The sequence below is a fragment of the Leishmania mexicana genome, chromosome 19 (assembly GCF_000234665.1).
Source record: "Leishmania mexicana MHOM/GT/2001/U1103 complete genome, chromosome 19".
Lineage (NCBI taxonomy): Eukaryota > Euglenozoa > Kinetoplastea > Trypanosomatida > Trypanosomatidae > Leishmania > Leishmania mexicana.
In genome coordinates this window covers 313,088-339,051 of record NC_018323.1, presented here as the reverse complement: position 1 = coordinate 339,051, position 25,964 = coordinate 313,088, and the positions used below count along the sequence as shown (strand labels likewise).

The 25,964-nt window shown below is 60.5% G+C and overlaps 9 protein-coding genes across 9 annotated transcripts; all 9 read right to left on the bottom strand.

Moving 5' to 3' along the window:
* Nucleotides 1-701: 701 nt before the first annotated feature.
* LMXM_19_0810 (conserved hypothetical protein) lies at nucleotides 702-3,326 on the bottom strand (the record flags this gene model as incomplete). The annotated part of the gene is made up of 1 exon (XM_003874210.1): nucleotides 702-3,326. One exon carries the CDS (start codon nucleotides 3,324-3,326, stop codon nucleotides 702-704), a length of 2,625 nt encoding a protein of 874 aa, XP_003874259.1.
* Nucleotides 3,327-5,580: 2,254 nt separating this feature from the next.
* On the bottom strand, nucleotides 5,581-7,419 carry LMXM_19_0800 (putative ABC transporter; the record flags this gene model as incomplete). Its single annotated transcript, XM_003874209.1, has 1 exon — nucleotides 5,581-7,419. One exon carries the CDS (start codon nucleotides 7,417-7,419, stop codon nucleotides 5,581-5,583), a length of 1,839 nt encoding a protein of 612 aa, XP_003874258.1.
* A 644-nt stretch (nucleotides 7,420-8,063) lies between these two features.
* Nucleotides 8,064-10,289, bottom strand: LMXM_19_0790 (putative signal recognition particle protein; the record flags this gene model as incomplete). Its single annotated transcript, XM_003874208.1, has 1 exon — nucleotides 8,064-10,289. One exon carries the CDS (start codon nucleotides 10,287-10,289, stop codon nucleotides 8,064-8,066), a length of 2,226 nt encoding a protein of 741 aa, XP_003874257.1.
* An 867-nt stretch (nucleotides 10,290-11,156) lies between these two features.
* LMXM_19_0780 (conserved hypothetical protein) lies at nucleotides 11,157-11,915 on the bottom strand (the record flags this gene model as incomplete). The annotated part of the gene is made up of 1 exon (XM_003874207.1): nucleotides 11,157-11,915. One exon carries the CDS (start codon nucleotides 11,913-11,915, stop codon nucleotides 11,157-11,159), a length of 759 nt encoding a protein of 252 aa, XP_003874256.1.
* Nucleotides 11,916-12,598: 683 nt separating this feature from the next.
* On the bottom strand, nucleotides 12,599-13,306 carry LMXM_19_0770 (putative SNARE protein; the record flags this gene model as incomplete). The annotated part of the gene is made up of 1 exon (XM_003874206.1): nucleotides 12,599-13,306. One exon carries the CDS (start codon nucleotides 13,304-13,306, stop codon nucleotides 12,599-12,601), a length of 708 nt encoding a protein of 235 aa, XP_003874255.1.
* Nucleotides 13,307-14,303: 997 nt separating this feature from the next.
* Nucleotides 14,304-15,785, bottom strand: LMXM_19_0760 (putative transporter; the record flags this gene model as incomplete). Its single annotated transcript, XM_003874205.1, has 1 exon — nucleotides 14,304-15,785. The coding sequence occupies one exon, from the start codon at nucleotides 15,783-15,785 to the stop codon at nucleotides 14,304-14,306; it is 1,482 nt and encodes a 493-aa protein (XP_003874254.1).
* Nucleotides 15,786-17,547: 1,762 nt separating this feature from the next.
* On the bottom strand, nucleotides 17,548-19,122 carry LMXM_19_0750 (conserved hypothetical protein; the record flags this gene model as incomplete). The annotated part of the gene is made up of 1 exon (XM_003874204.1): nucleotides 17,548-19,122. One exon carries the CDS (start codon nucleotides 19,120-19,122, stop codon nucleotides 17,548-17,550), a length of 1,575 nt encoding a protein of 524 aa, XP_003874253.1.
* Nucleotides 19,123-20,075: 953 nt separating this feature from the next.
* On the bottom strand, nucleotides 20,076-21,416 carry LMXM_19_0740 (conserved hypothetical protein; the record flags this gene model as incomplete). Its single annotated transcript, XM_003874203.1, has 1 exon — nucleotides 20,076-21,416. One exon carries the CDS (start codon nucleotides 21,414-21,416, stop codon nucleotides 20,076-20,078), a length of 1,341 nt encoding a protein of 446 aa, XP_003874252.1.
* Nucleotides 21,417-23,391: 1,975 nt separating this feature from the next.
* Nucleotides 23,392-24,549, bottom strand: LMXM_19_0730 (conserved hypothetical protein; the record flags this gene model as incomplete). Its single annotated transcript, XM_003874202.1, has 1 exon — nucleotides 23,392-24,549. One exon carries the CDS (start codon nucleotides 24,547-24,549, stop codon nucleotides 23,392-23,394), a length of 1,158 nt encoding a protein of 385 aa, XP_003874251.1.
* Between the last annotated feature and the right edge of the window lie 1,415 nt (nucleotides 24,550-25,964).

Below are 25,964 nucleotides of genomic sequence, written 5' to 3'. Positions count from 1 at the left end.
CAGACGAGGTTTGGGGGCGGGGACGTCGGTGCCGGTCGCCATGATGATAGTTCTTGTATTCGAGCTCGGAGGAGGAGTGGGGGGGGGGTTACTTGAGCGCCTCCATGTATCCTGAGTTGGTACGAGTCTGTTGAGAAAACGGCAGCGCGACTCCGTTTCGCGCCGCAATCAAGGTGGAGACTTTTTCTTCGCTGTCTAAGCATCTCGCGCTCCACCGAATCCTAGCGAGGCCACAGTCCCGGTGTGCATCGACGGCGTACCTCTCCAAGGATATAGAAGCACGTGCAACCAAGGTTCCACCGTTTGTGTGCAGCTCTTGGACAAGGCAGAGGAAGCAGAGTGTATGCGGCGTGTGTCGTCGTTTCGTTTCCTTCGCACCGTCGTCGGCCAAGTCTTCCGCGTCGTGGGGGGAAAAAGGGGCGCCAAAGAACGACAGACTCGGCCCACAGCGTGGGGCTTTTCCTGTATGCATCGGCACCGTGTCTACCACCCGCACCTGCACGTCATAACGCAACAAGAGGGGACACAGGGCAACGAAAACGAGGAAACATTCGAGAAGCCCGCGCTGCCACATGGGCGCGCTGTGATTGCCTCGCTGGCGTCATGCGACCCATTTGAATACAGCAGCGTGGACTGTGCAGTCACTTCTCTATTGTGGCTGACCAAAGGAGCATTGCATGCCGCGCCTCACTCTGTCGGCGTCACTGCTTTCCCTCGCCACGCTTGAGCTTGTTCAAGAATTTCATGGAGGTGGCCGTGCTGCGCGCCATCGTGGCAAAGATGGACCCGAGCCTTTCCTCCTCCGCTGCACCATCTTCGGCGACCGCCGCCGTCCCGCCTGCGCCGTCGCTGCTCGCAGCTGCGCCGTTCATTCCACCGCCGCCGATAGTGGAGACAAGGTTGGACAGGGAAAAATGGCCACCGGTGGTTGGCGGCACTGCCGAGCTCGCGTTGTGGAGTCGCGGTGGCGCCAGCGAGGCGGATGCATCACGTGTGAAGAGCGCCGCAAAGTTCAGGCCTACGCCGCTGGCGATGGACGCGCCACCCCCTGCTGCGCCGGTGGCGCCGGCGCCGGAGGACACGCCAGTGGAGAGCCCCAGCGACGCCTCGCGTTGGAAGTCCCGCTTGGTCGCCTCCACGACGCCACGCTTCGACAGGGTAGCCACCCACGCCCGCACATCCTCGCGCCGCAGTCCCTTAAGCTCGACCAGACGGACGAAGTTGTGGATCGAGCGATTCTCTGGCAGAACAACTTCGTAGTAGACGTCGATGAAGGCGTCGGTGCGCGCGTCGACCTGCAGTACCTTCAGCGCACGATTTAGCTGGTCAAACTCCTTGCGCACCAGGCGCACGTACCCCGTCAGCGCCGACGCGGCAAAGCGAGCAGGGTCGTTGTAGTTGGGCAGCTGCAAGAAAGTCTTCTCCAGCGCTGCCGCGTCGACACGCATGCAGTTGATGCCATCATCCGGCAGCCTGCGCAGGCGGTAGAGCGTGTTGCCGTACTCTGGAATGAACGTTGCTGCCATTTTGTCCAGAAGAAAGCGCAGCGCTGTGGGCGGCATCACGGCAGCGCAGCTCAAGAACGCGTCGTGCACCGTTGTCGTGATGTCGCGCACAAGCTTTGACTCATCAGCCGCACCACCACTGCCGGCGTCGTAGGCAGCCATGCCCTTTTTGGGGAGGAACCCGCCGTTGCCGTAGTCCACGAGCATTGGCGCCAGCTGCAGCTCAAGCCCCTGCAGGATCGACTGAGTGGACTTTGTGTAGACGGTGGAAAAGGCCTCTTTGACCTGGTCGAACGCCACCTCGCGCGGTGGTGCCTCGCTGCGCGCGCACACCTCATCACCGAGGTCTTGACTCGTGGACTGGCACAGGTCAGCCGTGTTCAAGATGATGCAGGCGCGTCGCCGCTCGAGGGGGCTGGCGGCCGGGTTGGGCAAGAGCGTGCTTACCGCTTGCGCGAGCTCGATAAGATGGCGACGCCACACCTCGGCCATCTCGAGGAGGACATCCTGCTGCGCAATGCGCAGCGCCCGCTTAAGACTCTCCTTGATGAAGACGAAGATGTCCTCAGCGATGGGAAGGTAGGTGCCGCAGCGCGTCTCCTCATCGATGCTGTTCCAGCCGGGGCACAGCGAGTCACCGCTGCCGATAAGCGGCTGCGCCAGAGCCTCCCGCATGAGCCGGTCCTCGTTTTGCACGAGGAGTCCCATGTGCGCCTTGAAGGCGGAGAGGATCATGCCATTGTACTTGTACACCGGCAGTTCCCGCTTGGCGGCAAACTCGTCCTTCCACGTCATCATTTGGGTGAGGTCGCGCTCGATGTCGATTGTCTTTTGAATGACATATGTGAGCACGACCACGTCGATCTTGTTGGCGGCCTCGCGCAGCGCGTAGTCGAGCTCCTGCTTGGTGTGCAGAGAAAATGTCACGCACAGCTCCTGCGGCACGCACCAGTGCCGCGGGAAGACGTTCTTGAAGACGCTGTCGTAGCGCTCCAGCAGTCCGCGCAGGAAAACGTAGCGCCGCTCCGTCCGCTCCAGCTTGGCTTCGTCAGTGCCGCGCTTGAAGCGCAGCGAGTAGCACTCGAGCACCTTGTCGATGAAGCGGTCTCGCAGCTTCTTCTTGCTCTCCACCTCCATGAGGTCCACGACGGCGCACGCCTCAGCCATCAGATTCTCGTCCATCGCTTCCAAGTTCATTTCACCAAAGACGGTGTTGCGGATGTAGTACTCCGCCTGCCGGCACAGCTGGGTCTGCTTGTCGTTCAGCTCCTTCACCTTTGGGATGTCCTTCATCTGCGCGAACATGGTCGAGTACTTGAGGGCCTCCTGCAAGGCATCACGCGCTTGCAAGAAGCGGCGTTTCTCAAAAGACGAGGAGAGCACCTGCAGTTGCAGCATCCACAGTTGCACAGAGCGCAGCGTGTTGATGCTGGACGTGAGGTTTGTCTTGGCCACATCGAGCTCGCGGATGTTCTGGCACAGGTCCTTCACTATTTCCTCGCTGTCGGACGCTTGCGTCTTGATTTCCGACACACGCACGTAAAGCTGTGCCACCGCCTCCTTGGCGCCTTTGAGGTCGCTCTCCGCGCTCGTCGCGTTGCTCGCCTGCTGCTCCACCGCCTTCAGCAGCTGATTCTCCGTCTTGCGGAGGCGCTCGTTCGCCTCATCGAGAAAGGCTGGCAGCGCCCCGAGACTTGCCTCGTCAGGGAAGCGACTGTTCAAGTAGACCACAGGGTCAAAGTCGGCAGCGTCCAATGCGTCGCGCGGCGGACACACCTCCGCCATGGCCCACTCCACAGCTTCACTGTAGTGAACAGGCATGGCTTCCGTGCAGGGAAAGGCAAAGTGAGAGGGGAGAGACAGTGGAAGCGCAGACGCCAACAACAACAAAAAAACGGACAGCAGCGAAGTGTCCGCGACGAGGCACACAACCGCGCCGGCAAGCAATACGAGCCGCAAGATGAAAAGCAGAGAGCCAGAGAGGGAGGCACTGAGCCCTCAGAACGAGGAGGGGAGGGCCGTGTGAGCGTGTGCGCCGGTAGTCGTGCTGTGGTGTGTCCGTCTGTGCGTGCGATGGGTGGGGCGGGAGGGACTTGAATCCAAACCTCAGCTGCAAGAGGGTCGGAAGGGATGTGGACCACGAGGCGCAAGGGTGCCGTGTGCGTGTGGGTGTGTGTGTGGGTGGGGAAAGGTGGCCCTCGTGAGTGACGGCCAGGCCGAATTCGTCGGCGTGTATGTGCAGAAAAGGAGAGAGACAAGTGGCCGACGGACTAGGGCCAAGCACAACCGCCCGGGAATCCGAGCACGGCGCGCGCCTTCAGTGCTTGTATGTCGGAGGGACGTGCACGTATATATATGTATGTGCGTATGTGTGTGTATGCTTCGTCACGCGCTGAGTCAACGGAGAGGCAGGAGAGGAAGGAGAGCGATCACAAAAGGGAGGGGGAAGAGAGCAGGAGAGTCACCGAATACGCAGCGGAAGCCGTCAGCGCACCATTCTGCGCGCCTTGGCCATAGGCGTAGCTCTACGCGTTAGTAAAGAGCGGGGGCGTGGGAGGGGGTGGCAAAGCGACGCGAAGAGAAGGGAGAGGGTGCGAGTGCGAGCAACAACAACAGCATCGTACATGACGTACACAATGGCAGCGCAACACGCACCCATCCGGGAGAGGTCGTCCGCTTCTCTCCTCTGCCGCACCGCATTGCAAGTCGACGGCGGTCCTCCACAGAAAGAGGAGATGCAGCGCCGTTGCCTCCCCTCCTCCCCTCCGCCGCATGTGTGTGTGTGGCCTGAACCCCAATGGCGCGGGCGTACATCGCGTTTGCATGCACTATTACGTTCTCGTGTGCTTAGTCGTCTCACGCGTCCTTACATGGTGTCGTCTCCGCCTCGGGACATGCTGCGTGCGCCGTCATGTGTTTGGCGTTTCCCTCGTGGCTGTCGCGAAGCGAGGCTATCGAAGAGGGAGGGGGGAGGAACGCACTAAAAGGTGAACATGTCACACGACATCTCGACTTCCTGCTTTCTCTTCCCAACTTCTCCGTCCAACACAGCGCTCGCACGAGTACACGACACATCCTCGTGACGATGACGAGCAAGAGCCACAGACACACACGCACACAGATGTTTCTCTCCTCTCTCCGTGTGTGTGCTCACTGCAACACCGGAGGGGAGGGGGTGGCGTGCGGGGGTTCGTGGCGGTGGTGGGGGCTGAACCACAGAAGAGAAAACACACCCACACCCACAGAGAGAGGGGGAGCGAGCACTTAGCATACCCAGTCACACACACACACACACACACACACACACACACACACACACACACACACACACACACACACACACACACAAGAAAAAGAGCGCGACAACGGCGTTGTTTAGTTACGCAACAAAGACGCACACGCACCATCACCTCGAAGACGGCAGTCGTTGAGAGGAGGCACTGAAGACCGAGCGAGCAAGAGAGACACAGAAGAGTTATAAAGTGTGTCGCGTGGCACGGGCAAGAGGGGGCTGACTGGGAGAGCGGCGCATGGGAGCGTGAGCAAGGTAGAGGGGGCGTTGAGGCGCGTCGGGAACAGTGGTAAACCAGGTCTCTCTTCGCTCCATACCCTCCCCCTTCAAAACCCGCGCCCACATCACCATTGCCCAACCTTGCTACACTGCGGCGACCAGTTAGGCGACTCACACGACAAGCTACCGTGAACTCGGTCTCTGGGCCCTACCCCTCCTCCCCCCCAAAAAATACAAGGCGGGTGAGAAGGAAAGGACATTCCGGCAAAGGGGGCGAAAAAAGGACCGCGGCCTTCCTCGTTGGCGCGGTGGCTCACGGGTTTATTGGGCGTGTGCGAGGAATAAACAGGGGAATCGATAGACTCAGCGCACCGCGCTTCACGCGACACGCGGCGCCTCCTCCTCCGCCTCCTCTCCTCCGCCTCGACACACCGGGCTCGTGATGGCAGAAAAACGAAAAACAAAAAAGGAGAAGGGCGGTGAGGACAGCACACGAAAAAATGCACCACGTCTTCGCGAGTGCGCGTTGCCGGGTTCGTTTCGCGCTGTCCTTGTCGCTCCTTGTTAGAGCGAGGCCGCGTAGCTCTGCATCATGCGGTTCACCTCATTCTGCACGTGCTCCTTGTAGTCCGCAATGTCACCATTAAAGCGTTTCGCTTCGCCCTTCTCAACGATCCAGATTTCATCGGCAATCTGCGCCAGGAGCCGCAGGTCGTGCGAGACGACCACGACGGCACCCTCGAAGCTGTTGATGGCGTCGGCGAGGGCGTCGATGGACTCGATGTCCAGGTGGTTCGTCGGCTCATCGAGAATCATAAAGTGCGGGCGCCTGTACGCCATCCACGCGAATACCACACGCGACTTCTGACCGTCCGAGAGCGTTTTCATCGGTGTCATCTGCGCTTTGCCCGACACGCCGAAGCGGCCCAGGGCACTGCGCAGGATCGGCGGCTGCGTCACCTCCGGGTACTCCTGCGACATCCACTCCAGCGGCGTCAGATCCATGTTGATTTGGTCCACAAAGTGCTGATGGAAGCGGGCCATGACACAGTGCGCGTTCTTCGCTACGTACCCGGCTGTCGGCTCCAGCTCGCGGCACATGAGCTTCGTCAGAGTCGTCTTGCCAGCACCGTTGGGGCCGACGAGACATATGCGGGAGTCCATGTTGACGCCGAGATCGAGGTTCGTGAAGAGGGAGGGGCGTCCCGGGTAGTTGAAGGAGACCTCTCGGAACTGCAGCATCGGCGGTGGCAGCGGGCCGGCGCACGGGAACTCGAAGTTGATGCGGCTGTCCTTGACGACCGCGTCCGTGAGACCGCCGCGGGTCATCTTCGCCAGCGTCTTCTCCTTGGACTGCGCCTGTCGGGCGAGCTTAGCACTACCGTGACCGAAGCGAGCAATGTACTCCTTCATGTTCTTGATCTGGTTCTGCTCCCACTGGTACTTCTTCATCTGGTTGCTCTCCTTCTCTTCCCGGGTGATGCAATACTGGTCGTAGTTGCCGTCGTAGAAGCTAAGCTTCTTCAGGTGCATGTGGCAGATGTCCGTGCAGACGTTGTTCATGAAGTCTTGCGAGTGCGACACCATGAAGAGCGTCTTCTTGAACTTGCTGAGGTAGTTCTCGAGCCACACAACGGCCTCGATATCTAGGTGGTTCGTCGGCTCATCCAGCAGTAGCACGGTGGGGTTAATGAACAGCGCCTGCGCCAGCGAAATGCGCATACGCCAACCGCCGGAGAACGCCTTCGTTGGGCGGCGCTGCATCTCCTTGGTAAAGCCGAGACCGAACAAAATCTTGCCAGCGCGCGCGGCCGCCGTGTCGACTTCGAGCTCGTCGAGACGCTTGTAGATGTCATCCAGACGGCTCAGCACGTGCGGGTCTTCCTGGTCCCCAAGCGCCAGATCCTCCATCTCCGACTCGAGTTTCTCGCGCTCCTTGTCAACGGCAAGCACGGCGTCTAGCGCGGACATGTCGGAGGCCTCCACCTCTTGGGAAACGTAGTAGCGGTCCACGTGCGACGGGAAGGGAATTTCATGGCAGCCCAGCACGCGCAGCAACGTCGATTTGCCGCACCCGTTCGGGCCCACGAGGCCGTAGCGGTGCCCGCTCACGAGGTTGAGCGTCGCGTTCTCCAGGATGGCGTTGCCCTGATAGCTGATGTCAAGCTTCTCGACGAGAATGTCGTTCACGCCTTGGCGGTAGACGGGGTTAGCAAAGGACACCATGGCGCCAGAGCTGTGCGGCTCCTCCTTGTCGGCTTCCGACTTCTTGGCAAGCGTGTTCGTCGTCGTCGGTGAACCGTTTGTGCTCTCAGTGTTGTCGCCCACATCCTTGTCCGCGCCGTCCTCGGAGCCTGCGGCGGCGGCGGCCTGTTTCTTTTTGAGGTACTTTGGCTTTCCCATTGTGGCTGCACCTCTTGTATCGGCTTCGTCTATGGGCGGCCTCCTTTCCGGAGAGCGGATCAGCGCAGTCGGTAAAACTCTGTGCGTACTGCGGTTGTGGTGGTGGTGGTGTGTGCGGGGGGGGGGAGGGGAGGAGGAGAGAAACAACGCAGCACACACCCGAACACGGATGGCAAACGTAAGGGGGAAAGGGGGCGATGTGTGCTTACGTGTGCTTTTTATTGCGAGTGTGTGAATCGAGAACCTTCGCGGGCACGCGTACACGTGCACATGTGTGAGGGTTGTGGTGCGCGTATCAGCCGTCAGCACGGAGAAGACAGATCGAGAAGGATGGAGGAGGAGGGGTAGGGGTAGGGGTAGGGGTAGGGGTCGGGGGTATGTCTCCCTCCAACGAGAAGCTACGCGCACACACACACTACACACTACACACAACCGCAAAGGAAAATGACTCCGGCAGTGTACCAGGAGACGGAGCACACTGCACCTAGGCCCGCTGTGCGAGCTGCGCACACCGGAGGCAAAGAATGGAAGTCGTGAGCCGTGACAGCATTAGATGGCCACGCGAGCGACGCACCACAGATAAGACAGACCGTCGCCAATATTACTAGACAGAAAACCACCACATGCAAAGTCCCATCGCCGTTTTATGCAGCTGAGGCGACGGGGGAGGCCTCCTCCGCTTGTTGCTGCTGCAATTGCTCGTCCCTTTTTTGCTTCTGGCTTGCCGCTGCTGCGGCACGGCGCTTCTGCTCTTGATCGAAGGCGCGCAGTCGCCTCATCTCCTTCTTGCGCCGCTCCGGCAAATCCTTGATGTAGGAGCGCAACGACATCGGAATCCAGCGCTCAGGATCAGGCTTGCCATCCATGCTCTTCGCAGGGCGACGCATGGGGCGGCGACGGCGCTGCGGCAGGCCAGTACCACCGGCGGTGCGGCCTCCATCGGCGGCACCGCCCTCTTGGTCCACCGCCGTCACGCGACGATACCCCAGTTCGCTCATGGCGGCGGCGCCGGGATTCCCGCGCACCAGCGCCTCGATCTGGTTCTCCGACGGGGCGGTGCGACTGATGCTGCCAGCGCCGCTCAGCGCCGCAGCGGCGTCCGCGTCGAGGGTGCCAATGACGCGCTTCGCCGCAGCCAAGTCCGTTTCGGCAAGGCATATGACCAGCAGCGCCGTCACCTCGCGGTCCTTCTGCAGGCTTGCGTCAGCAGCTTGCACCGCTTTGAGCAGCTGCCCCACAGCGGCATAGAGGCCCCGAGCCATGGCGAGGTCCTGGACGGCCCAGAGCAATACTGCCTTCTTCACAGCGACAGAGTAGCCACAAGTCGTGGCAGTGAGCCGCTCGCGCAGCAGCGCCATGGCAGCGTCGACGTCGCCAATCTGCGCCTCCCAGGCGGCCATCGTCATTACCGTTGTGGGACGCTGCGCCACTGTGGAGTCCTCCAGCGATCGCAGCGTCTCCACGGCGTGCGCCAGGTCGCCTTGTTCGACGAAGAGCTGGGCGGTGATGAGCTGCATGAAGCAATGGCGCTTCCGGTTTCCGGCCTCCGAGCTCCCAGCACCCTGGTGGCGCGTAGCCTCCGCTTCGTAGTTGCGCACGCATTCCTGCACATCGCGCGCGCTGTCTGTCGCGGACCTTGTGGGCCGCGACGCCGACGACGGTGAGTTCGCTGGCAACGACCTCTTCTTCTTGAGCTCGCGCACGGCCAGCACGAGACGCAGTGAGTGCGTCAGCTCGCTGTTCGGGTGCGCCTTCTCCATCTGCTCCACCGTGCGGGCGCAACGATCGAGGGCGCCGGCGCTCAGCTGCAGCAGGGCTGTGTTGTACTGGACAGCGATGAGCTGCCTCGAGGTGAGGCGCGACAACACCTTGACGTGCTGGGCCGCCTTGAGCTTGCGGTGCGAGTCGAAGAAGTCCGCGCTGCGCTGCAGGGCCGTGTACAGAATGGCGGCGACGGCGCTCGTGACGGCGGAGCTCGGCTTGTACGTGAGGATCAGATCAACGATGCGTCGCGCGTCATCTTCGCGGTGCCGCATGAAGGCAACGTACGCCTGCTGCACCCAGTTGCTGCACACCTCGTTGAAGAAGCAGCGTTCTGGTGAAGTTGCGATGGAGCTACTACCCCCCATGCTCGTCGTTGCCCCGAGCGGGACGCCGAGCTGTGCCTGCAGCACCTCACTACCAGCAGCAAGCGCATCTTTCAGAGAGCGCAACTTGCTCTTCGGGAAGATGGTGGCGCACAGTTGCTCTGCTTGGAGCAGAGTGGCCTGCGCGCCCTCGTAGTTTTCCGCCTCCACCTGAGCGGTGGCAAGATTAAAGAGAAGGTCAGGCGTCTTCTCGTCCGCCTCATCACGCACCACCACCGCAACCTTCTCCGGCGCACAGGCGGACAGAGAGGCTGTGTAGTTGATGAGCAGCTCCTGCTTCTCCACGTCGTCGCGGTAGGCACCGTCGGCTACGAGTGCCGCGTACATGGCGGCCGCCTCGGCGTACTCCTCGAGGTTGTAGTGGATCTGGGCCAGCAGGTGACGGGCCGCCGTGGACATGGGTCCTCTCTGCTGCTGCTCCCGCAGCTCCGCCTTGGCCTCGGTGTATTGCATGAGACGGTAATGGCAGTAGGCCTTGTGCAGGTGGAAGGTCGCGCTCTTTGTGAAGGGAGTCTTCTCGAGCTGGAGGTTTTCTAGCACGCTCAGCGCAGCAGCGAGCCGCCCGCTGTGGAGCAGGGCGACAGATTTGCACCGCATTGCATACACGTGGCTCGGCTGAAGGGACAAGATGCGCTCCGCCGTGGAGGCGATCTTGGAGGCCTGGACGTCGTCGGACGTCGTCTGCTTCCGCAGCGTTTTTTCCAGCTTCCACACCTCGGACATGGACGTCGATTGATGGTGTGGGGAGGGTGTGGGGCGAAGGGGTCGGGAAAGGAGCAATGAAAAGACAGAATGGCGCTAGAGGGTGCACAGACACACACACACACACACACACACACACACACACACAGCTTCGTCGAAAATGGTAGCACTTGTGCGTTGAGCAGAGGAAAGAGCGCACGCGTGCAAGGAAGCGAGCAGAAGAAGAAAAGTGGGGAGAGGAGCGGAGCGGGTGAGGGTGGGGGTGGGGGACAGAGGCCGGGGCGCGGAAAAAAAAGGCCGGCTGTTGTGGTGGTGGCGGTGGTGATGGTCGGGGCAGTGCAGAAGCGAATACGACTCGAGGAAGAGAGGATGCCTCTCTGCCTGTGCGTGTGTGGATGTAGCGTTGCTGCGAGTGCGCTCCCTCCTCCTGAGAGCCTTCAAGGCAGAGGCCGCGAGCGCATCTGGAGTGACACAACGTGCTCTCCGCCTCTCCTCTTCTGGCCTTTGAGAGAAGACGCACCTAAAAAGTGTGAGGGGTGGACTTTGGCGCTCCAACGCCAACAGTTGACTCCCCCTGTTTTCTGTCTTTTGGAGGGAGGGGGAGGGGGGATGCGGTGTGCCGGCGTGCCAGTTTTTCCTTTCAAGTAGTGAGGGGATAGCTGAATAAACGCATGCGACTCGCACAACTGCGAGCACAGGACGCTCGGGCGGGGGAGGGGGGGGCAGGACGGCAAGAAAAAGGGGTGTGGGGAGGGGGCGCATCAGGGGGTTTGGTGACCCTTTGCTCTGCATCTACAGCCACCGTGCGCACACCCCGTCCTTCCTGCTGCCGATGACCACACAATCACCTCCTCACACATGGTGCCCACGAGAAGGGAGTGCATGGCCTCAAAAGTTGCGCGTGCGCCACTTATCATTCGTGATAAAGGTGCCCCACCGGTTCGGCGCGACGGCTTGCTCCGTGTTCACGTGGCGACGCACCTCCACCTCACGCCACTCCCTCCATCGCGGCGAGCACCATCGGCTGTACTGCCAGTTTCGGTAGAACATGGCGTAGTGCGCGCCGAGCTCCTTCTCCAGCATGACCGACACCATGCCCCACAGCAGGTGGTACAGCGACAGCGTCCACATCACATTATACCAGTCGAGGTCCTCCGTCACACGGCCGAAGATCGTCGGCATCCACGGGTTTGCGCAGCCACGGCGCGCCCGGTGGTACTCCCAGAGGGCAAGACGATAGGCTCTGCTACACGCTGGCAGGTAGCGGCGCGACATGGTCGTGCACAGCACCGTGCCCACGACCCAGAGCGACATGTTCGACAGCACGGACAGCGTGTTCACCTGCGTCACCGTTTTTTTGTTCTTGCTCCACAACGACTCAGAGAGGAGCACCTGATGCGTGAAGGTGATGGCGGCTGCAGGCAAGGCGATGAGGGCGTTGCGATTCAAGAAGCCGCGCCAACCGCGTCCGTCCGTCACTCGACCACCAAGCACAACCGCGTTGCAGACGAGGGAGACACAGAAGGTGGCCGAGCCGGCGAAGGCGGCGCAGCGGAGGCCGCAACACAGGGTGCACTTGCGGCGCGGCTCATAATCCTGAAACGATTCCACCGGCGCGCGAGGTCGCTGCGCCTGACCAAGCTCCATCTCGCGCCGCGTGCACGGGGTGTGCTAGTAAGAGCGAAACAAAAGGGGCGAGATTCCGAAGAAGCAGAGAAGGTAACGAGGGGTTCGTGAACGGTCGAGGATGCGGCTGCCCTTGCTCACCTCTGTGAGCGTGTGTTGGACGTATGCGCGCTGGCGCTGTTTCTCTATCCCTCCCTCACTCTCGCTCCGTGGAGGAGGAGGGAGCTTCTCAGCTTGGGGCGGTCCAAGAAAGCACGACAACGACGACACAAGAAAGGGGGTGGGATGGGGAGGGGGTGCTACAGCGCACCACCCCCCGGGGTCCCGGATGGCGATCGAGGCCAAGAGAGCACACCCACACCCAAGGATATGCCCACGTGCAGGCCGGCGCACATTTCCTTCCGAAACAAGAGAGGCAGCAAATATGGCGCAGAGGAGGAGGGGGGGGGATGTCCATGGTGGTGGGGAAGAGGGGAGGGGAGGGGGGCGAGAGTTCGGAGCAAGCGCAGGAGAAACACACATCTAAACGATGCCCTCTCCGCCTCCTCCCAGCACACACCCACAAACGCGAGCAAGAAACCAATTATGTGCGCTGAATGCATCGAGCGTGTTCGCACGCGCTCCCCTCCGCGCGGCCATCCGTGCGTCACCCCATGCGAGCTGTTCGCTTTCCCTTGTCGAAGGAGCAGGAAGAGAGGCGTCGACTACCAGATGTACCACAGGAAGAACAGAAGCAGCGCGATCCCGCCGTACACCAGCCACGCGTCTGCCTTGTTCCGCCGCACAATTTGTAGAATAGTCACGTTCGACACGCCCAGGGTCTCTAGCATATTGGCAAGCTTGTTACCTACGCCGCCGAGTCGGCGACCTTGATCTTGCAGGGCCGCCAGGACATCGCGGCTCTCCGACTCCATTGCCTGCATGCGCTGCCGAGCGTACTGCAGGCTCTTTTTCTCATGCTCCAGATGGTCCATCGCTTCGTAGTTTTGGCGGTACGCCCCGGCGCCGTTACCGACAAGCGACTTCAGATCAGACACGTAGGTGGCCTGCTGCTCTGCTTTCTTGGCGTAGCGGTGCAGTGTCGTTTCAATTAGCTTCACCTCCGCTAGCACCTGTTCGGCACGTCGTCGTTGTAGCGGCGTAACGTTTTGCGAGCACCCGGCACCGGCACGAGTGTGCAGTGTGGCGCCGCTGGAGGACACGACTGTGGTGCCGGCGAAGCTGTTCATGGTGCCTTGCGCCAAAGGCCGCACGCGGTCGGAAACCTCGTGCATGAGTCTCTGTGCTAAGTCATAGTCCACCATGGCGCCGCGCTCGGCTTGCTCGGCAAGCGTGCTAAGTGTTTTCAGTGCGTCCTTCGCCTGTCGCAGCTCCCCCTCCACAGTGCCGCTCGCGTCCACCACCGTCGTCATGTGAACCACTACCGTTGTGGTTGGTGCTGTATAACTGCCTCCGCTTTCGGAGTGCGAAAGAAAAAAAAACTGAGTTGGGACGCCCTACCCCCTCCTCTATGTCAAGGGCGGTGGTGCTCAGTTCAGAACAGCGGCGGCACTCTACGAGAGCTTCACGTACTCGTCTCGCGCGGTAGTGAGCCTTCCGTAGAGAGGGGAAGGGGAAGGGGTTGCACACGCAGAGGACGGCAGCACGAATAGACCCACGCAGACGTGCAGAGAGAAGACAGATCACATGCGCACTGAGCGGTGCTAGGGTTTCCCCGTGGACGGCACAGCAAGAGAGGGATGGAGAAGGGCGTAGGACAGCAACGCAGAAATCATCGCCATCAGCGACGCGGGCGGCTGTGGTGAAAGTGCACGTTCCATGTGATTGAGCAGAGCGGAGCGCTGCTTCACGCTTCCAAAGAAACAACAACAAAAGAAGGCGGTGGCTTCACATGCACAAGCAGACAGACGCACGCCTACGTGCACGGCTAAAATCGGTGAGCCTGCGATGAGGCACATCGTGCACAGAGGCAGTCGAGAGAGCATGAGTGAGACAATGTACATCAAGCACGACACAAGTGCACGGCTGTTGCTGATGTGATCATCTCGCCGCACCCTCCTCTTCCCCTTTCGTCCACCTCTCTCACCCCTAAGCCACTGCTCCTGGGATGGACGGATAGCGGAATGCGTGAGCGGAGGAGACGCGTGCCAGCTCTCCTCTACGGATACGCACGTATGCTGTTTCATGTGTATGCCGCGTCCACCGATTCGAGTTTGTCTTATTTTTTTTTGTTGTTGTGGTCACAACAACTGAGCAACGCACTCGTCGAAAAGCACAGAAAAAAAAACAAAGGGAGGTCGACCTTGAATACGCGCACTCTCCCGCAAAGCACAGACGTCAACGGGGCCAGCAGCCATCCCCGCCTTCCCCTACCCACGTTTTGTGCACAGGCGCTCACCGACCGCGCGCCTAGTCCGACAAGTACAAGAGGATGCAGAAGAGCCATACGGAGGATGTGATGATGCTGCTGAGGTACATGAAAAACATCATGTGCGAGTAGTCGCGGACGTGGTATTCACGCATGGTGCAGATCAACGTCGAGTTATTCGCGGTCGGCGATATGATGGCCACCAGTATCGCGAGCAAAAATGGCTTCTCGCTCGGCATGAGGCCCATCTTCACAAGGGTGTGCAGGGCAAGGAAGCAGACGCACGGAATTATCACGAGCCGCGTCACCACCGCGCAGCATGTGAAGAGAATCTGCGGCTGCACCCTCGAGGTGATCCAGGAACGAAGAGCGTTGAGTCCCCCCCTGCTGGGCTGCGACGCGGACACGTCAAAGACGGTGCCATCTGCGTTCGTCGGCCGCGGGGCCGATGTGGTGGGAGACGATATGGTCACCTGCACCCCCTTCGTCGGGGATGTCGGGTCAGCCCTGGGGCGGCTGGCCGCGATGGAGGAGCCCAGCACCACCAGATGCAGCGGAATGGCCCCCTTGCCGACGAGGGCCATGCCACCGACGAAGGGCTCGCCAAAAGGGCTCTTTGCCAGCCGCCGCAGTGGCGGTGTGAGGGAGATGGCGAGGGCGATGATGCTGCTCAGCACTGTTGGGGACTGCATCGATGCGAGAGCAATCCGGCTCAGGCGCTTGAGACGGTCGGCCCTCGACTTGACCTTTGAATTTGCAATGCGCATCTCATCATCCAGAAGAATCGCAGGGGACCCTGGTGGCAGCGTGATCGGCTTGTCACTTGCGTGCGCTGGCCGATACCACCCAAGTTGCTCGCGCGCGGTCGCATGGCCCTGCTGTGCCGCTGCTGCTGCCGTGCGCGGTGACGACTGCGCCTCTTCCTTACCCTCCGCTTCGCCGTCGACACGCCCATCGGTGCTGTACGGGCACTGCCTGGTCACCAACTCCTCATCATTGGCCTCCTCAGACGCCGCTTCCTTGGCCTTCGCGTAGGCAATCATGGAGTCACCGACAGCCCACAGCCCTATCGAGCACACCACGTTGTACAGGAAGATGTAGGACTGCGCGTCCACGACGGCCGCCTGTGTGAACCACTCGATGCCATTCAGGTTAATCAGCACGCTCACCGGGAACGTGAGGCCATTCTGGAAGGAGCTGGAAAGGATTATGAGGAAGTGGTACTCCCTTTTGAGAAGGGCACATGCCAGCATCGAGAGCAGGAAGCCGATCCCCATCGGCAGCACCGCAAATAACGGTGCCCAATAGAACTGGCTGAGCTGCTCCCACGTCACGTTCACGCATAGGTTTGCGAACAGCAGACACGGGAGGAACACCCTCGCGGAGATGTAGCTAAGACCCGTCAGAGTTTCTTTCGGGTTAGAGTAGTACCTCGAGACGAGCATGCCCGCGAGGGCGCACAGCATGATCTTGCCCACCGTTGCGACAGTGATGAGCATCACATCAAAGTACATGTTCCCCATTTTTTTTTGCTGTTCTCTGGTCTCGCGTGTGATGCGCGGCGCGACTTTGGTGCCCGTGGAGCGCGAAGAGGTGAGGTGGCAATGGAGGTTGGTCGCGGTGGCGCTGGCACCACGTACAAGAAAACAAACAAAAAACAGCTACCCCCCTTCTGGACAGGAGCGCGACAGAGAAGACGGCGACCGCGAGAGAGACGTGGGCTTTCAACAAACAAAAAACGCGCGCCCGCGTGTCCCTGTCTCCGTCACCGTCAGCAGCGCACCCGGAGGCGAGCAGAGGACGACGCACGTAGTAGGGGTAAAACGGAATGCTTCAGGCCTCACACACACACACACACACACAAACACACACACAGAAAAAAAAAAACAAATCACGCGCGGGACGCAGCCCGTGCAGGCGCTCACCTACGTCTTCGCTGACGCCGTCCTCCGGCACGCCTAGCAACGAGCGCGCGCTACGTGCGTCGCTCTTTCGAACAATAATGGTGGTGGTGCGGGTGAGAGTCGAGGAGCGCAGGGCAGGGCAGGGAGGGGGGCAGGATGCCTACCGAGAAGCCGAAAAAAATGAGCAAGGGAGAGACCCCGTCGCCGCGCCCCCGCAAAAGAAGAAACAAAAAAACAAAATGACAGCTGGAGCACTGCTCGAATCGGCCTGTGACAGGACACCTCTGAGTGTGAGGACGGCTTTCAGAGGTGCGGGTGCCACGCACGCGCAGGGTCGCAGGCAAACAGGCTCACGAACAAAAGGTGGCAGGCGCGTGTGCAGACGACAGTGCGTCTCCTGTCGTTGGCCTTGTTTATGTGTAGTGTACTGTCCTCCCCCTCCTCCTCCTCCTCCTTCGCAGGGTGGCACACGGAAGAAAAAAAAATATGTCGCAGGTTTGCGTACACACGTTCCCTGCCGGCGTTAGTAAAGGCGGAGAGAAGGGGGGGGAGACGGTGGGTGTGAACTGAGGAGCACGGTCTATCAGACAAGGCGAAAGAGGAGAGCTTGGTGGCCACACCCCGCCAGCTTCCCATGGAGAGTGCCGCTGCTTTGCTTGCATCCGTCAACTTCTGAGCAGCGCGTAGGCGCTCCGCACAGTACTGTGCCGACAGCGAACCCAGCGTTTGCCATGGACGTGGGGCGCAGTCACTGACGTCCGCACGTCTGCCGTCTTCCTTTATCGGCTTGTTGGTGAGTGTCGAACCCCACGAACAACTCTGCCGTTAAATGTGCCTCGAACCGTGATGGCCGTCTGCTGCACACCTCGTCGTGAGTGTGTCGGCTTCAGTGGAGGCACTAGAGGACAGCGAACAATCAACAAGAACGGAAAAAGAAAAAGAAACAGAAGACAAAGAACACCAAGGAAAAACGACGCGCGGATGCACGTCGAGGCGCGACACTGGTGGCGGCGGTGGTCGCCGTCGTAGTGGGGCGAGGAAGCGGGGCCGAGGTGGTCTCAGGTGTGCGTCGCAGTGCCACCCTTCCCTGCCATCTGCTGTATGTTCGCCAGGTGCCTCAGCATGCTTGATCGACTAGGTTAGGGGATCATAGAACAACAACGAAATCAGTCGCCAACTTTTTTTTGCCTTTTCGCTTCCCCTCCCCCGCCCCGCCACACCGCAGCGCACGCGTCGTCGGCGCAACTCTGCGCACGGTTTTCGGTGGGTTGTGATTACTGAGATGCCTGCGCGGTGTCTCGCTCCCCGTTTCTCCTCGCCCACAAAAGTCGTGAGCGCAGCACCTGTCTCCCTTCCGCCCTCTCGCGCGCGCACAGAGGCGTTACTTGACACGGTACACGTAGATTCGCTGAATCTGCTCCACCATCTCGCTGGCCTCGTCCCCGTCCCCCTCGTCTTCTGCGCTGCTGTGATGATGGTAGTGGTCGCAACTGCGTCCGTGATGGTGATCCTCATGGTGCTCGTCCCCGTCGCTGACGTTGTCACAGCCCTCGCAAGACCGCGCGCGCATCGCCAGAAAGTCGGACGCGACATCCGCTGTATCAAACGACTCCACGTACGAGGCCAACCACGCCAGCGGCGTTGACGTGCCTCCGGCATCCTGTCCATTCTCCAGCTGGCACGCCTGCAACCACACTTCATCTGTGAAGGTACCAAATGTTACCTCGAGAGACGGGCTGCACACAAGAAACTGCCCAGAGCGGTGCACGAGGCGGCGCAGCTTCAGCCAGCAGCGGGCGTGCTCTACCGCTGTGGTGCAGAAGTACTCAAATACGTTGTGCATCACCACGAGGGAGCTCTCAGAGAGGGCAGAGGCGGCAGCACCCTCAAAGCAGTCACTTTGTAGGAGCTGAATACTCGACGACACATCCGGCAGCTTCGCGTCGACGCCGTCAGCCGCAGCGGGCTGCGGCGCCGAGTCCAGCTTCGGTGCGTGGCGACGCCGCTGCGCAAAGAAACGACGCATGACATCCTGGGAGACCTTCACGAACGTCGCATCCAACTCGATGCCGACGAGTTTCACCTCCGGTGCCGCGCCACCAACTGCCGCATCCGTGGCCACCGTCTGCTCTGGTGCGAGGAGGCCCCGTTGCAGCGCAAAGGCGCATGCCCACAGCACAATGCCGAGCCGAGAGCCGACGTCTGCGATGGACAGTGGCCGCGATGCCTCGTCAGACGCGACGACTACATCGAGAAGGTGCGGCAGGAGAAAGCAGCTGAGGTAGACGAGCTGGTCTTTCGAGAAGGAGTGAGTGATGAACTCCACCAGTCCGATATCAGTGCTGCCGCAGCGGCAGCAGTACTCCCGCGCCAGCTTCTTTGCCTCCACGAGCTTCTCGATATCGCCCTCCGTGTACAGGAACGCATCCACGGCGTACACAGGTGCCGCGACCACCGCAGCGCTGCTATGGACGCTGTTGCTCGTCGGTGCGGATGAGGACGCCTCACCGCTCGGAGAGCGAGCCCGCTTCCAAGAAGCGGTGTGAGCACTATTCGATTGCGGCGCTTGCCGCTCTGCCGTGCCAGCAGGGACGGTGGGTTCCACTACAGTACCAAACGGCATACGCCGCTTTAGGAAGTCGCGCACGAGGTTGAGGCACCGATCCACCTCGCTAATCGCACCGGCGAACGCCTCTTCATCCGTGTCGTTCTCGCCTTCCACGTCGTCGCCCCCGCTAGGCAACGATGGCGGGGCGCCAGAGGAGGAAAGGAGAGATGCAGGAGCAGTAGGGGCGCCGTTGTGGCAGCATGTGGCGCACTTCTCCCGCCGTTCCTGCTTGCCGTATTCTCTCAGCATTGCACAGAGCAGGTCCACCTCAGCCGGCTTCCAGCTGCCTAGCTGGTGCGTCTCCAGAGTCGGCTTCAACGCCGACAGCATCGATGCCACACGTTCCATTGCCCGTCTGCGGAACTTATTTATGCGCGAAGACTACGGCAAGGTTGTCTAGCATGCGCAGAAAGAGAGAAGGGCGAGAACGGGGTGGTGGTGGTGGTGGTGGGGGGAAGATACGAGCGCGTGTGTCTGTGCCTTCGCTTTGTGTGCGTGAGAGGAGGATGGAACGATGCGAAGGCCACGCGGTGAAAAACACCTCGTCTTTCCATGAACAGAGGTAGCCCACACAAGGGGGGTGAGGGGGAGGTGGGTGGGTATGTGGGTGGGGTGGGGGGAGAACGAGCAGAGCAGAGGGGCACCTCCAAAAAATGAGGGAAGGTGATGCATGAGAGGTGCTGCGCACTCCCTCTCCTGCCAACCCGCCCCGCCAGGGCGTTTCGGGGGTAAAAGGAGGAGGGAGCAGACAAAACAAAACAAAAGAAAAGAAAGGCAGCACGCATGGACATGCGTGCATCTCTCTCCACCCCGCCCCACCTCGCACCGCGAGCGGTTCATGGAGAAATCGCACCTTCATACGGCGTGGGAGGTGTGTGTGTGTGTGCCCCGGCGCGGTCCTGATAGGAGGGCGGCAGGAGCACAACAGCAAAAGGAAAACGAGAGAGGGAGAGAGAAAGGTAGACGAAACCCGTCTCGAGGCGTGGGGACGTGCGTCAGCGAACACCCTCTTCACGCGCGCCTGCATCTCCGTTTTGAGGGTGCCCATTTCCTGTTTGTGTTCGCGAAGAGTGTGGGACAGGAAGCAAGGAAGGTGTGCAGCGACTCGAATTGGACAAAGCACACATTGCCCTTCCGCCTTGCCGCACCGCATTCCCTGTCAAACGGCAAGAAGACGAGAAACACAAGAACCCACCATCATGGAGGCAATGGAGAAGGGGCAACCCTTTCCCCCTCCTCCTCCTCCTCCTCAACATACCCGGAGATGATGGTAGCCGTGCACGCGCACAAAAAAAAAAACGTCAAAAGACGAAAACGTTCCAAGTGTAGACGTAACAGTCAAAGCCAGTGTCCACGCAGCAGAGATAGCCCTTCAGCATGAGCAGGGTCAAGATGTCGGCCGCCACCTCGGTCGCGACTTGTATCTTCTCTGCCAGAGACACATCACTCACGGACTTCAGCTCTCCCGAAGTCTTTGGGAAGTCGTTGTTGGTGGGGACACGCACCAGGGACGATGCGTCGCCGCTGCGCTGCTGCGGATGCGACGACGTCTTCTTCCACGCATCCTGCACAGGTGAGCCTTTGGCGTTCACCAGCTGAGGTCCCAGCACCGTGGTGAGCTTTGCCAGCAGCAGCGAGTCGTCGCGATTCACCAGCGCCTTTCGTCCAGACGCCAGCGTGACGAGGTCGTAGCAGCTGCCTGACATCTTTGCTGCCATGTACGTGCATGCATTCAGCACATCTAGCGGTGACACCAAGTCCCCGCCGCGCGCCCTGTTGTACAGGGCGAATAGCTCGATAAGAGGAACGACCGGCATATCGTTGAAGAGCTTCGAGTTGCTCTCATGCGTCATCCAGGTGTGCATCTCAACCGCCAAGTCCCTGTGGAAGCGAGAGTCGCTGCCACTGCTGTTGTTGCGCGTCACGATGGCTCCCAGTCCGAGCGTGGACTCGATGCTCTCGATCTTTGTTCGCTCCACGGCGGTCTCACTTCCGGCGTCCGATCCCGCCGCTGCAGCCGCCTCGCTGCGCTCGCGCAGGCGCCGGATGTTGTTCACGAGTGCCGAGGCTTTGTTCATGACATCGTCGATGTCTTTTAGGGTTTCGCTCATGGCGGCGGACTGTGCGGAGGCTTGCTGGACACCAGCGATACCAAACCCGCGTGGGACGGAAGGTGGCGGACTCGGGCTCGGTGCCGGCGTCGTCGACGCGTGACTTGCACCGCTGCTGCTACCTCCTCCGCTTCCCGCCGCTTTTGTTTTCGTCTGCAGCCACGCCTTCTTTTCAAGGGCACCTACAAAGGCGGCATAAAAGTTGTCGACACCACCGCTGCGGAAAGACAACTTCACGAACGCGTTCTGCGGTAGTGGTACAATGATCTTGGCGCTCGAAAAGAGTCCGAAGCCGCTGGAGATGCTCGGTGCCTGTCCGGAGCGCCGGACCAGCTCCAGCGGCAGCTGCAACACTGTCGAGATATCAGCCTCGTCATTGTACCTAAGGTGGTGCGTTGTCAGCGACAACTTGCCATTCCGTCGCTGCGTCTTCTCATTTCCGTTGTAGAGGGTCACACCGTGCTGGACGGCGATGCACACCTCGTCCATTTCTAGTCCCGCCCCATCCGTCTTCCACTCCCAGTAGTCCATCGCAGAGGATCCGCGGAGGCGGTTGCGTGGGATGGACGCGGTTGGCGTCCAGCTGCTGCGTTTCAATGCGCCGCGATGCGCTTCTGTGCACCTGTCCGGTCCTTGTCGGTGCGTGTACCGACCACTCCCGCACACGAGCGGGGCGAAAACAATAATACCTTTGGCGGAGGTTTCGTTCTGCTTTTTTTTTGGTTGATGGCGGAGGCGGTTGGGGTGGAGCACAGCACGTGAGGGAGAAGATAAGGGAGGAGGGTGTCAAAGGTAGAAGCAACACAAGGACGACTTCCGTACATGTATGTATGTGTGGGAAGGGAGGAGGGAGGGAGGGGGGGGGGCAGAATGGCCACCAGCCCTGTGTGCGCAGCCTCGGGAGGAGGAGGAGGCGTCTTTCGCTTGGCTGAGTTCACCGCGAGACCACAAAGGAGTGCGTTGGTTCCACGTCAGCTGATACCATTTCGTTGGATGCATGAAGGCGTTGGCCGGGCGCCGCACACTACCAAGCAGCAAGAACAAAAACGTCTCCCTTGGAGGCAAGGGTTGGGTGGGGGGGGGTGGAAAGCGCGCCCTGTCACGAGAAGAGCAGCAAGGCCTTACACGTAGACACCTGCGCCGAACATTCCCGCCACAGGTGCAACCATCGAGAAGAGGAAGAAAAGACAGAGAAACAAAAACTTGCCAAGGCGCACGTGTGGCCTAGTGGCTGGGGTTGCCCATCATGCCCACAAGTGTCATGTAGGCAGAGACAAGCATCGACAGGAACAATCGCCCACTTGCGACCAAGATGGGAGTGGAGATCCCGCTGCCCTGGCGCTTAGCATTCCGCCCTGAGCTTCGATGCTTGCGCTGCGCAGCAGTAGTGGCGCGCTGCTTGCTGGTCTGCTGGACACGAGGTACCCCACCAGCACCCCCCTCCCCCCGCCTCCACCTTCCCGTCACTTGAGACCTGCCGCCGCCGCCGAAGCTGCTGCAGCCGAGGCGTCGACCTTGGCGTCATCGCTACCGTCGTCCGTCCTCGTTCCAGCACACCGCATGCAGGGCTGGCGGCCTCTTTGTGGTCTCATACTTGTTGCGAACCGCCTGCGCCTTCGCGCGGGGGAAACAGCACCGTCAACGCCTTGACGGCCATCATCAACCTCGCAGGAAAGCGGGGTACATCTTGGGACGTGGCTGCTTGACACGTTTCTCGGCTGTGGGCTTCGGGCTGAGTCGCACGTGCCCGTCGTTTTCTTGCTTCCGTGTCGTCTACATAGGTCGCTACCCCTGCTTCCTTCTCCTAACCCCTGGCGAGGCGGCGGCAGCGGGTTGCTGCTGCTGCTGCGCGCGAATGTTTGTTCGACCGAGATACAGAGTAGGGAGTCAAACATGAAAGGGCTCGATAAAGCACGGTCGCCGAGTTGCGGTCGTCTTGGAGCAGTGGTCGAGGAGACACACAGACACACACACACACACACATGCTTACACACCGCAAGAGATGAGAGATGAGGGAGGGACAGGAGAGAGGAGACAACGCAGCGCGGCACTCGAGGCGGAAAGCGCGGACAGAGAAGCTCATCTCAAGCCGCCATGGCTGGCGCGTCGAAAGGTGAGGTACGGCAAGCACACGCCATCCATGCGAGCCCACCAGAGTCCTCGCCCCAGGAAGCGCCGACGAGAAATGGCTACACCCCTGAAAAACCTCCTTCCCCAGTGTCCGACGATGATGCCCATTTGCGTCTTCATCGCACGTCCCCTTCGCGCTCGACCATTTCCGTTTCGCTTGCATCTTCGCCTGTGGTGGACGTGTTTTGCATCATTGCGTGCCGTCCATTTCTTCCATACGTCGTCTCTTCGCGTCGTTTCTCTTGCTGGCGCTCCTACACAGCCCGCCTGCCGGCTAAAGCGAGAGAGAGAGGGGGGAAGAGGCGAGCACGACCCATTGTTGTCGCCGCATCGACCGCTTGCGCGACGAAGTGCTCGCCGTTACACTCGACCACCACTATTGAAAGGGCGGCACCGGCTTCTCGTCGAGCCGGCGCGCCTCCTCGTCGCGGTCGCGCTCGAACCCGCGCGCGTCGAGCCCTTTCTTCGCCATGAGCTCGGCGCTCTCCTCGCGCAGTTTCTTGAAGATCTCCTCGGCTTTGTTCTGCAGCATCTCATCGTTGGGGTTCAGCGCGTACTCGTCCAGCACGGACTGCAGCTGCTTCCGATTCTTCGAGTTCCACGAGGACAGCGGGATTTGCCCACTGCCGCGCGCCAGCGGCTTCGCCTGTGTCGGGCTGGGACTCCAGGCAATTGTGTGGAATACCTCGAAGGTGGCGGGGATGAGGCCGTTCTGCTTGTACATGGTGTCGTAAATCGCGCAGGCGCAGAGCAAGACGTCGCGCTTCATGGGCTGACGCATGTAATGGCACGCGCTCTCCCCCATCACCGACAGGTGCTCCATCAAGTGGAACGGGGTCTCGTACAACAGCAGGTGCCGATCCAGGTCGATCGTAGGGATGTTAAAGCCTGCCTGCAGCACGAGCGTCGACAGACCGGCGCCGTCGATCATTGGAGAGACGTGCGGCGAAACGCCGCCGAGGGTCTCCGTCTGCGCCATGGAGAAGCACCCTCGCAGCTCGTAGAGGGTGTTGCCGCCGAACATGGCGTTCAGGAAGAAGCCGTCGCGCTTGAGCACCTTGCGGATGTTGACCATGGACGTCTCCAGGTCATTCACCCAGTGCATGGAGAGACACGAGACGACCATGTCCACCGACTTGTCCGGGATACCAAACGGCGAGGGCTCTTCCTCGTCGCAGCAGATTTGAACAAACTCCACCTCTGGTGGGATCATGCGCTTGATTTCGTCGTAGTTGCGGTTCAGCCTGTCCTCGGAGATGTCCGTCTGTATGTACTGCTTGAGCCCGTGAAGCTCCTTACGCTCAATCATGTGCCGCAGATACCATCCCGTGTGCGCCCCCACTTCTAGCACTACTGGCGTGTCGCGCTTCACAAAGGCGCGCCGGTCCAGCATCTGCTGTGCGCACAGCTTGTGAAGATCACAGGCGGGGGATGAGACGAAGCTCCGTTGCAACCCTTTCACCTTACGGTCGAACATTTTGACGTTGAGGCCGCGCGCCGGAGCGGCGCGGGTCAGCACGAGGGGAGAGGGCATAGGCTGAGCAGAACAGTGGTGTGTGTGTGTGTGTGTTCGTGGACGAATGCACGTGATCGTTGCCGATGCAACGAATCCGGAGGCGACTGACGCGAATAATGCGATGCCGCAGACACCGATAAGATAGATCGCGCAAACACCTCTTCCGCTGCACACAGACGCCAAGCCAGTGGTGCACACGATGAGAGGTGAAGGTAAAGCGAGCGAGCGAGCAACATGAAAAAAAACAGCCCGATCTCTTCACCAGCAGCGTGGCAGAGCAGGCTCCAGGAGAACAACTCGCCAGACGGGCCGAGGTGGAAAGAAATGGAGGCGGAACGGAGTGGATTCCGGCAAGACGAGAGGTGTACAAGGAGAGGGGAAGGGCGGTGCAGGAAGCACACAGGCGCTAATGTATGTGAGGATGCGCAACGCTGCACATAAAGAACAAAGAACCAGCAGCGACAACAAAGTAAAGCAGCGAAGGGGCGACAAGGCAGGCGAATGTGTTCGGTCGACTCTCTCTCTCTCCCTGTCTCCCTGGACTTGCCTCGCTTACTTCTCAACACAAGGGCAAAGGAAACCCCTGCGCGATGGCTGATCGGCGAAGGAGTGGTCGATGCGGTGTGATGGAAGAGGCAGGGGCTGCGAAACGCTCGGAGCGGCATGCGGAAGTATGTGGAAGGGTTGGGAAGACACAAGTCGGTGCGCAGAAGACAGAGAGAAGGTCGACAAAGTGATGTAGGTGCCTCGGGAGCACCGGCACGGGGGGGGGGCGGGAAACGCCGCCCCAAACCGATACGATGCTTCTTTTTTTTTGGGAGGGGCGCGCAGGACGTCCCCGAGCAGGGGCAAGAAAAGGGGCGGCGGCACCGGTGCCGCCGCCCGACACGCCGCAACCTGCCACACAAGGCTCTTTAATACGCTTCGTCGGAGATGTGGTGAGCGACACACAAGGTGCGCAGCACCGTCGTCAGTTCACCGAGGACCCCCGTCATAGTGGTGCCACGTCGTGCATCGGTCTCACGACGTGTGTGAGTGGGGGAGGGGGCAAGGCGAAGTAAACAGGAAGAAAGAAAAGGGAGGCCACCGGAGCGAAGCCAGAGGATGTCTGGCAGCGTCTTCTCGTGTAACCCCGCATCGCTACCGCTTGTCTTGTCTGCCGAGTCGCCCTGTGTGCACAGTTTCGTTGTGTTCCGTTGTTTTGCCACCATCCATCGCGGCCCGCATGGTGTGCGCACGCACGGGGCGGGACAGCCACCCCATTCGCCGGCACACACATACACACACACACGCATACACACAAGCGGGGAGGCCAAGATGAGAGGTTGATCTATGTGAAAGGAGCGTGCGTGTGCGTCTGTGTGCGTCGATACGCAGATGCGTGTGTATGCGATGCCAGACGCATACACACGCACATCCCGACAGCAAAAAAT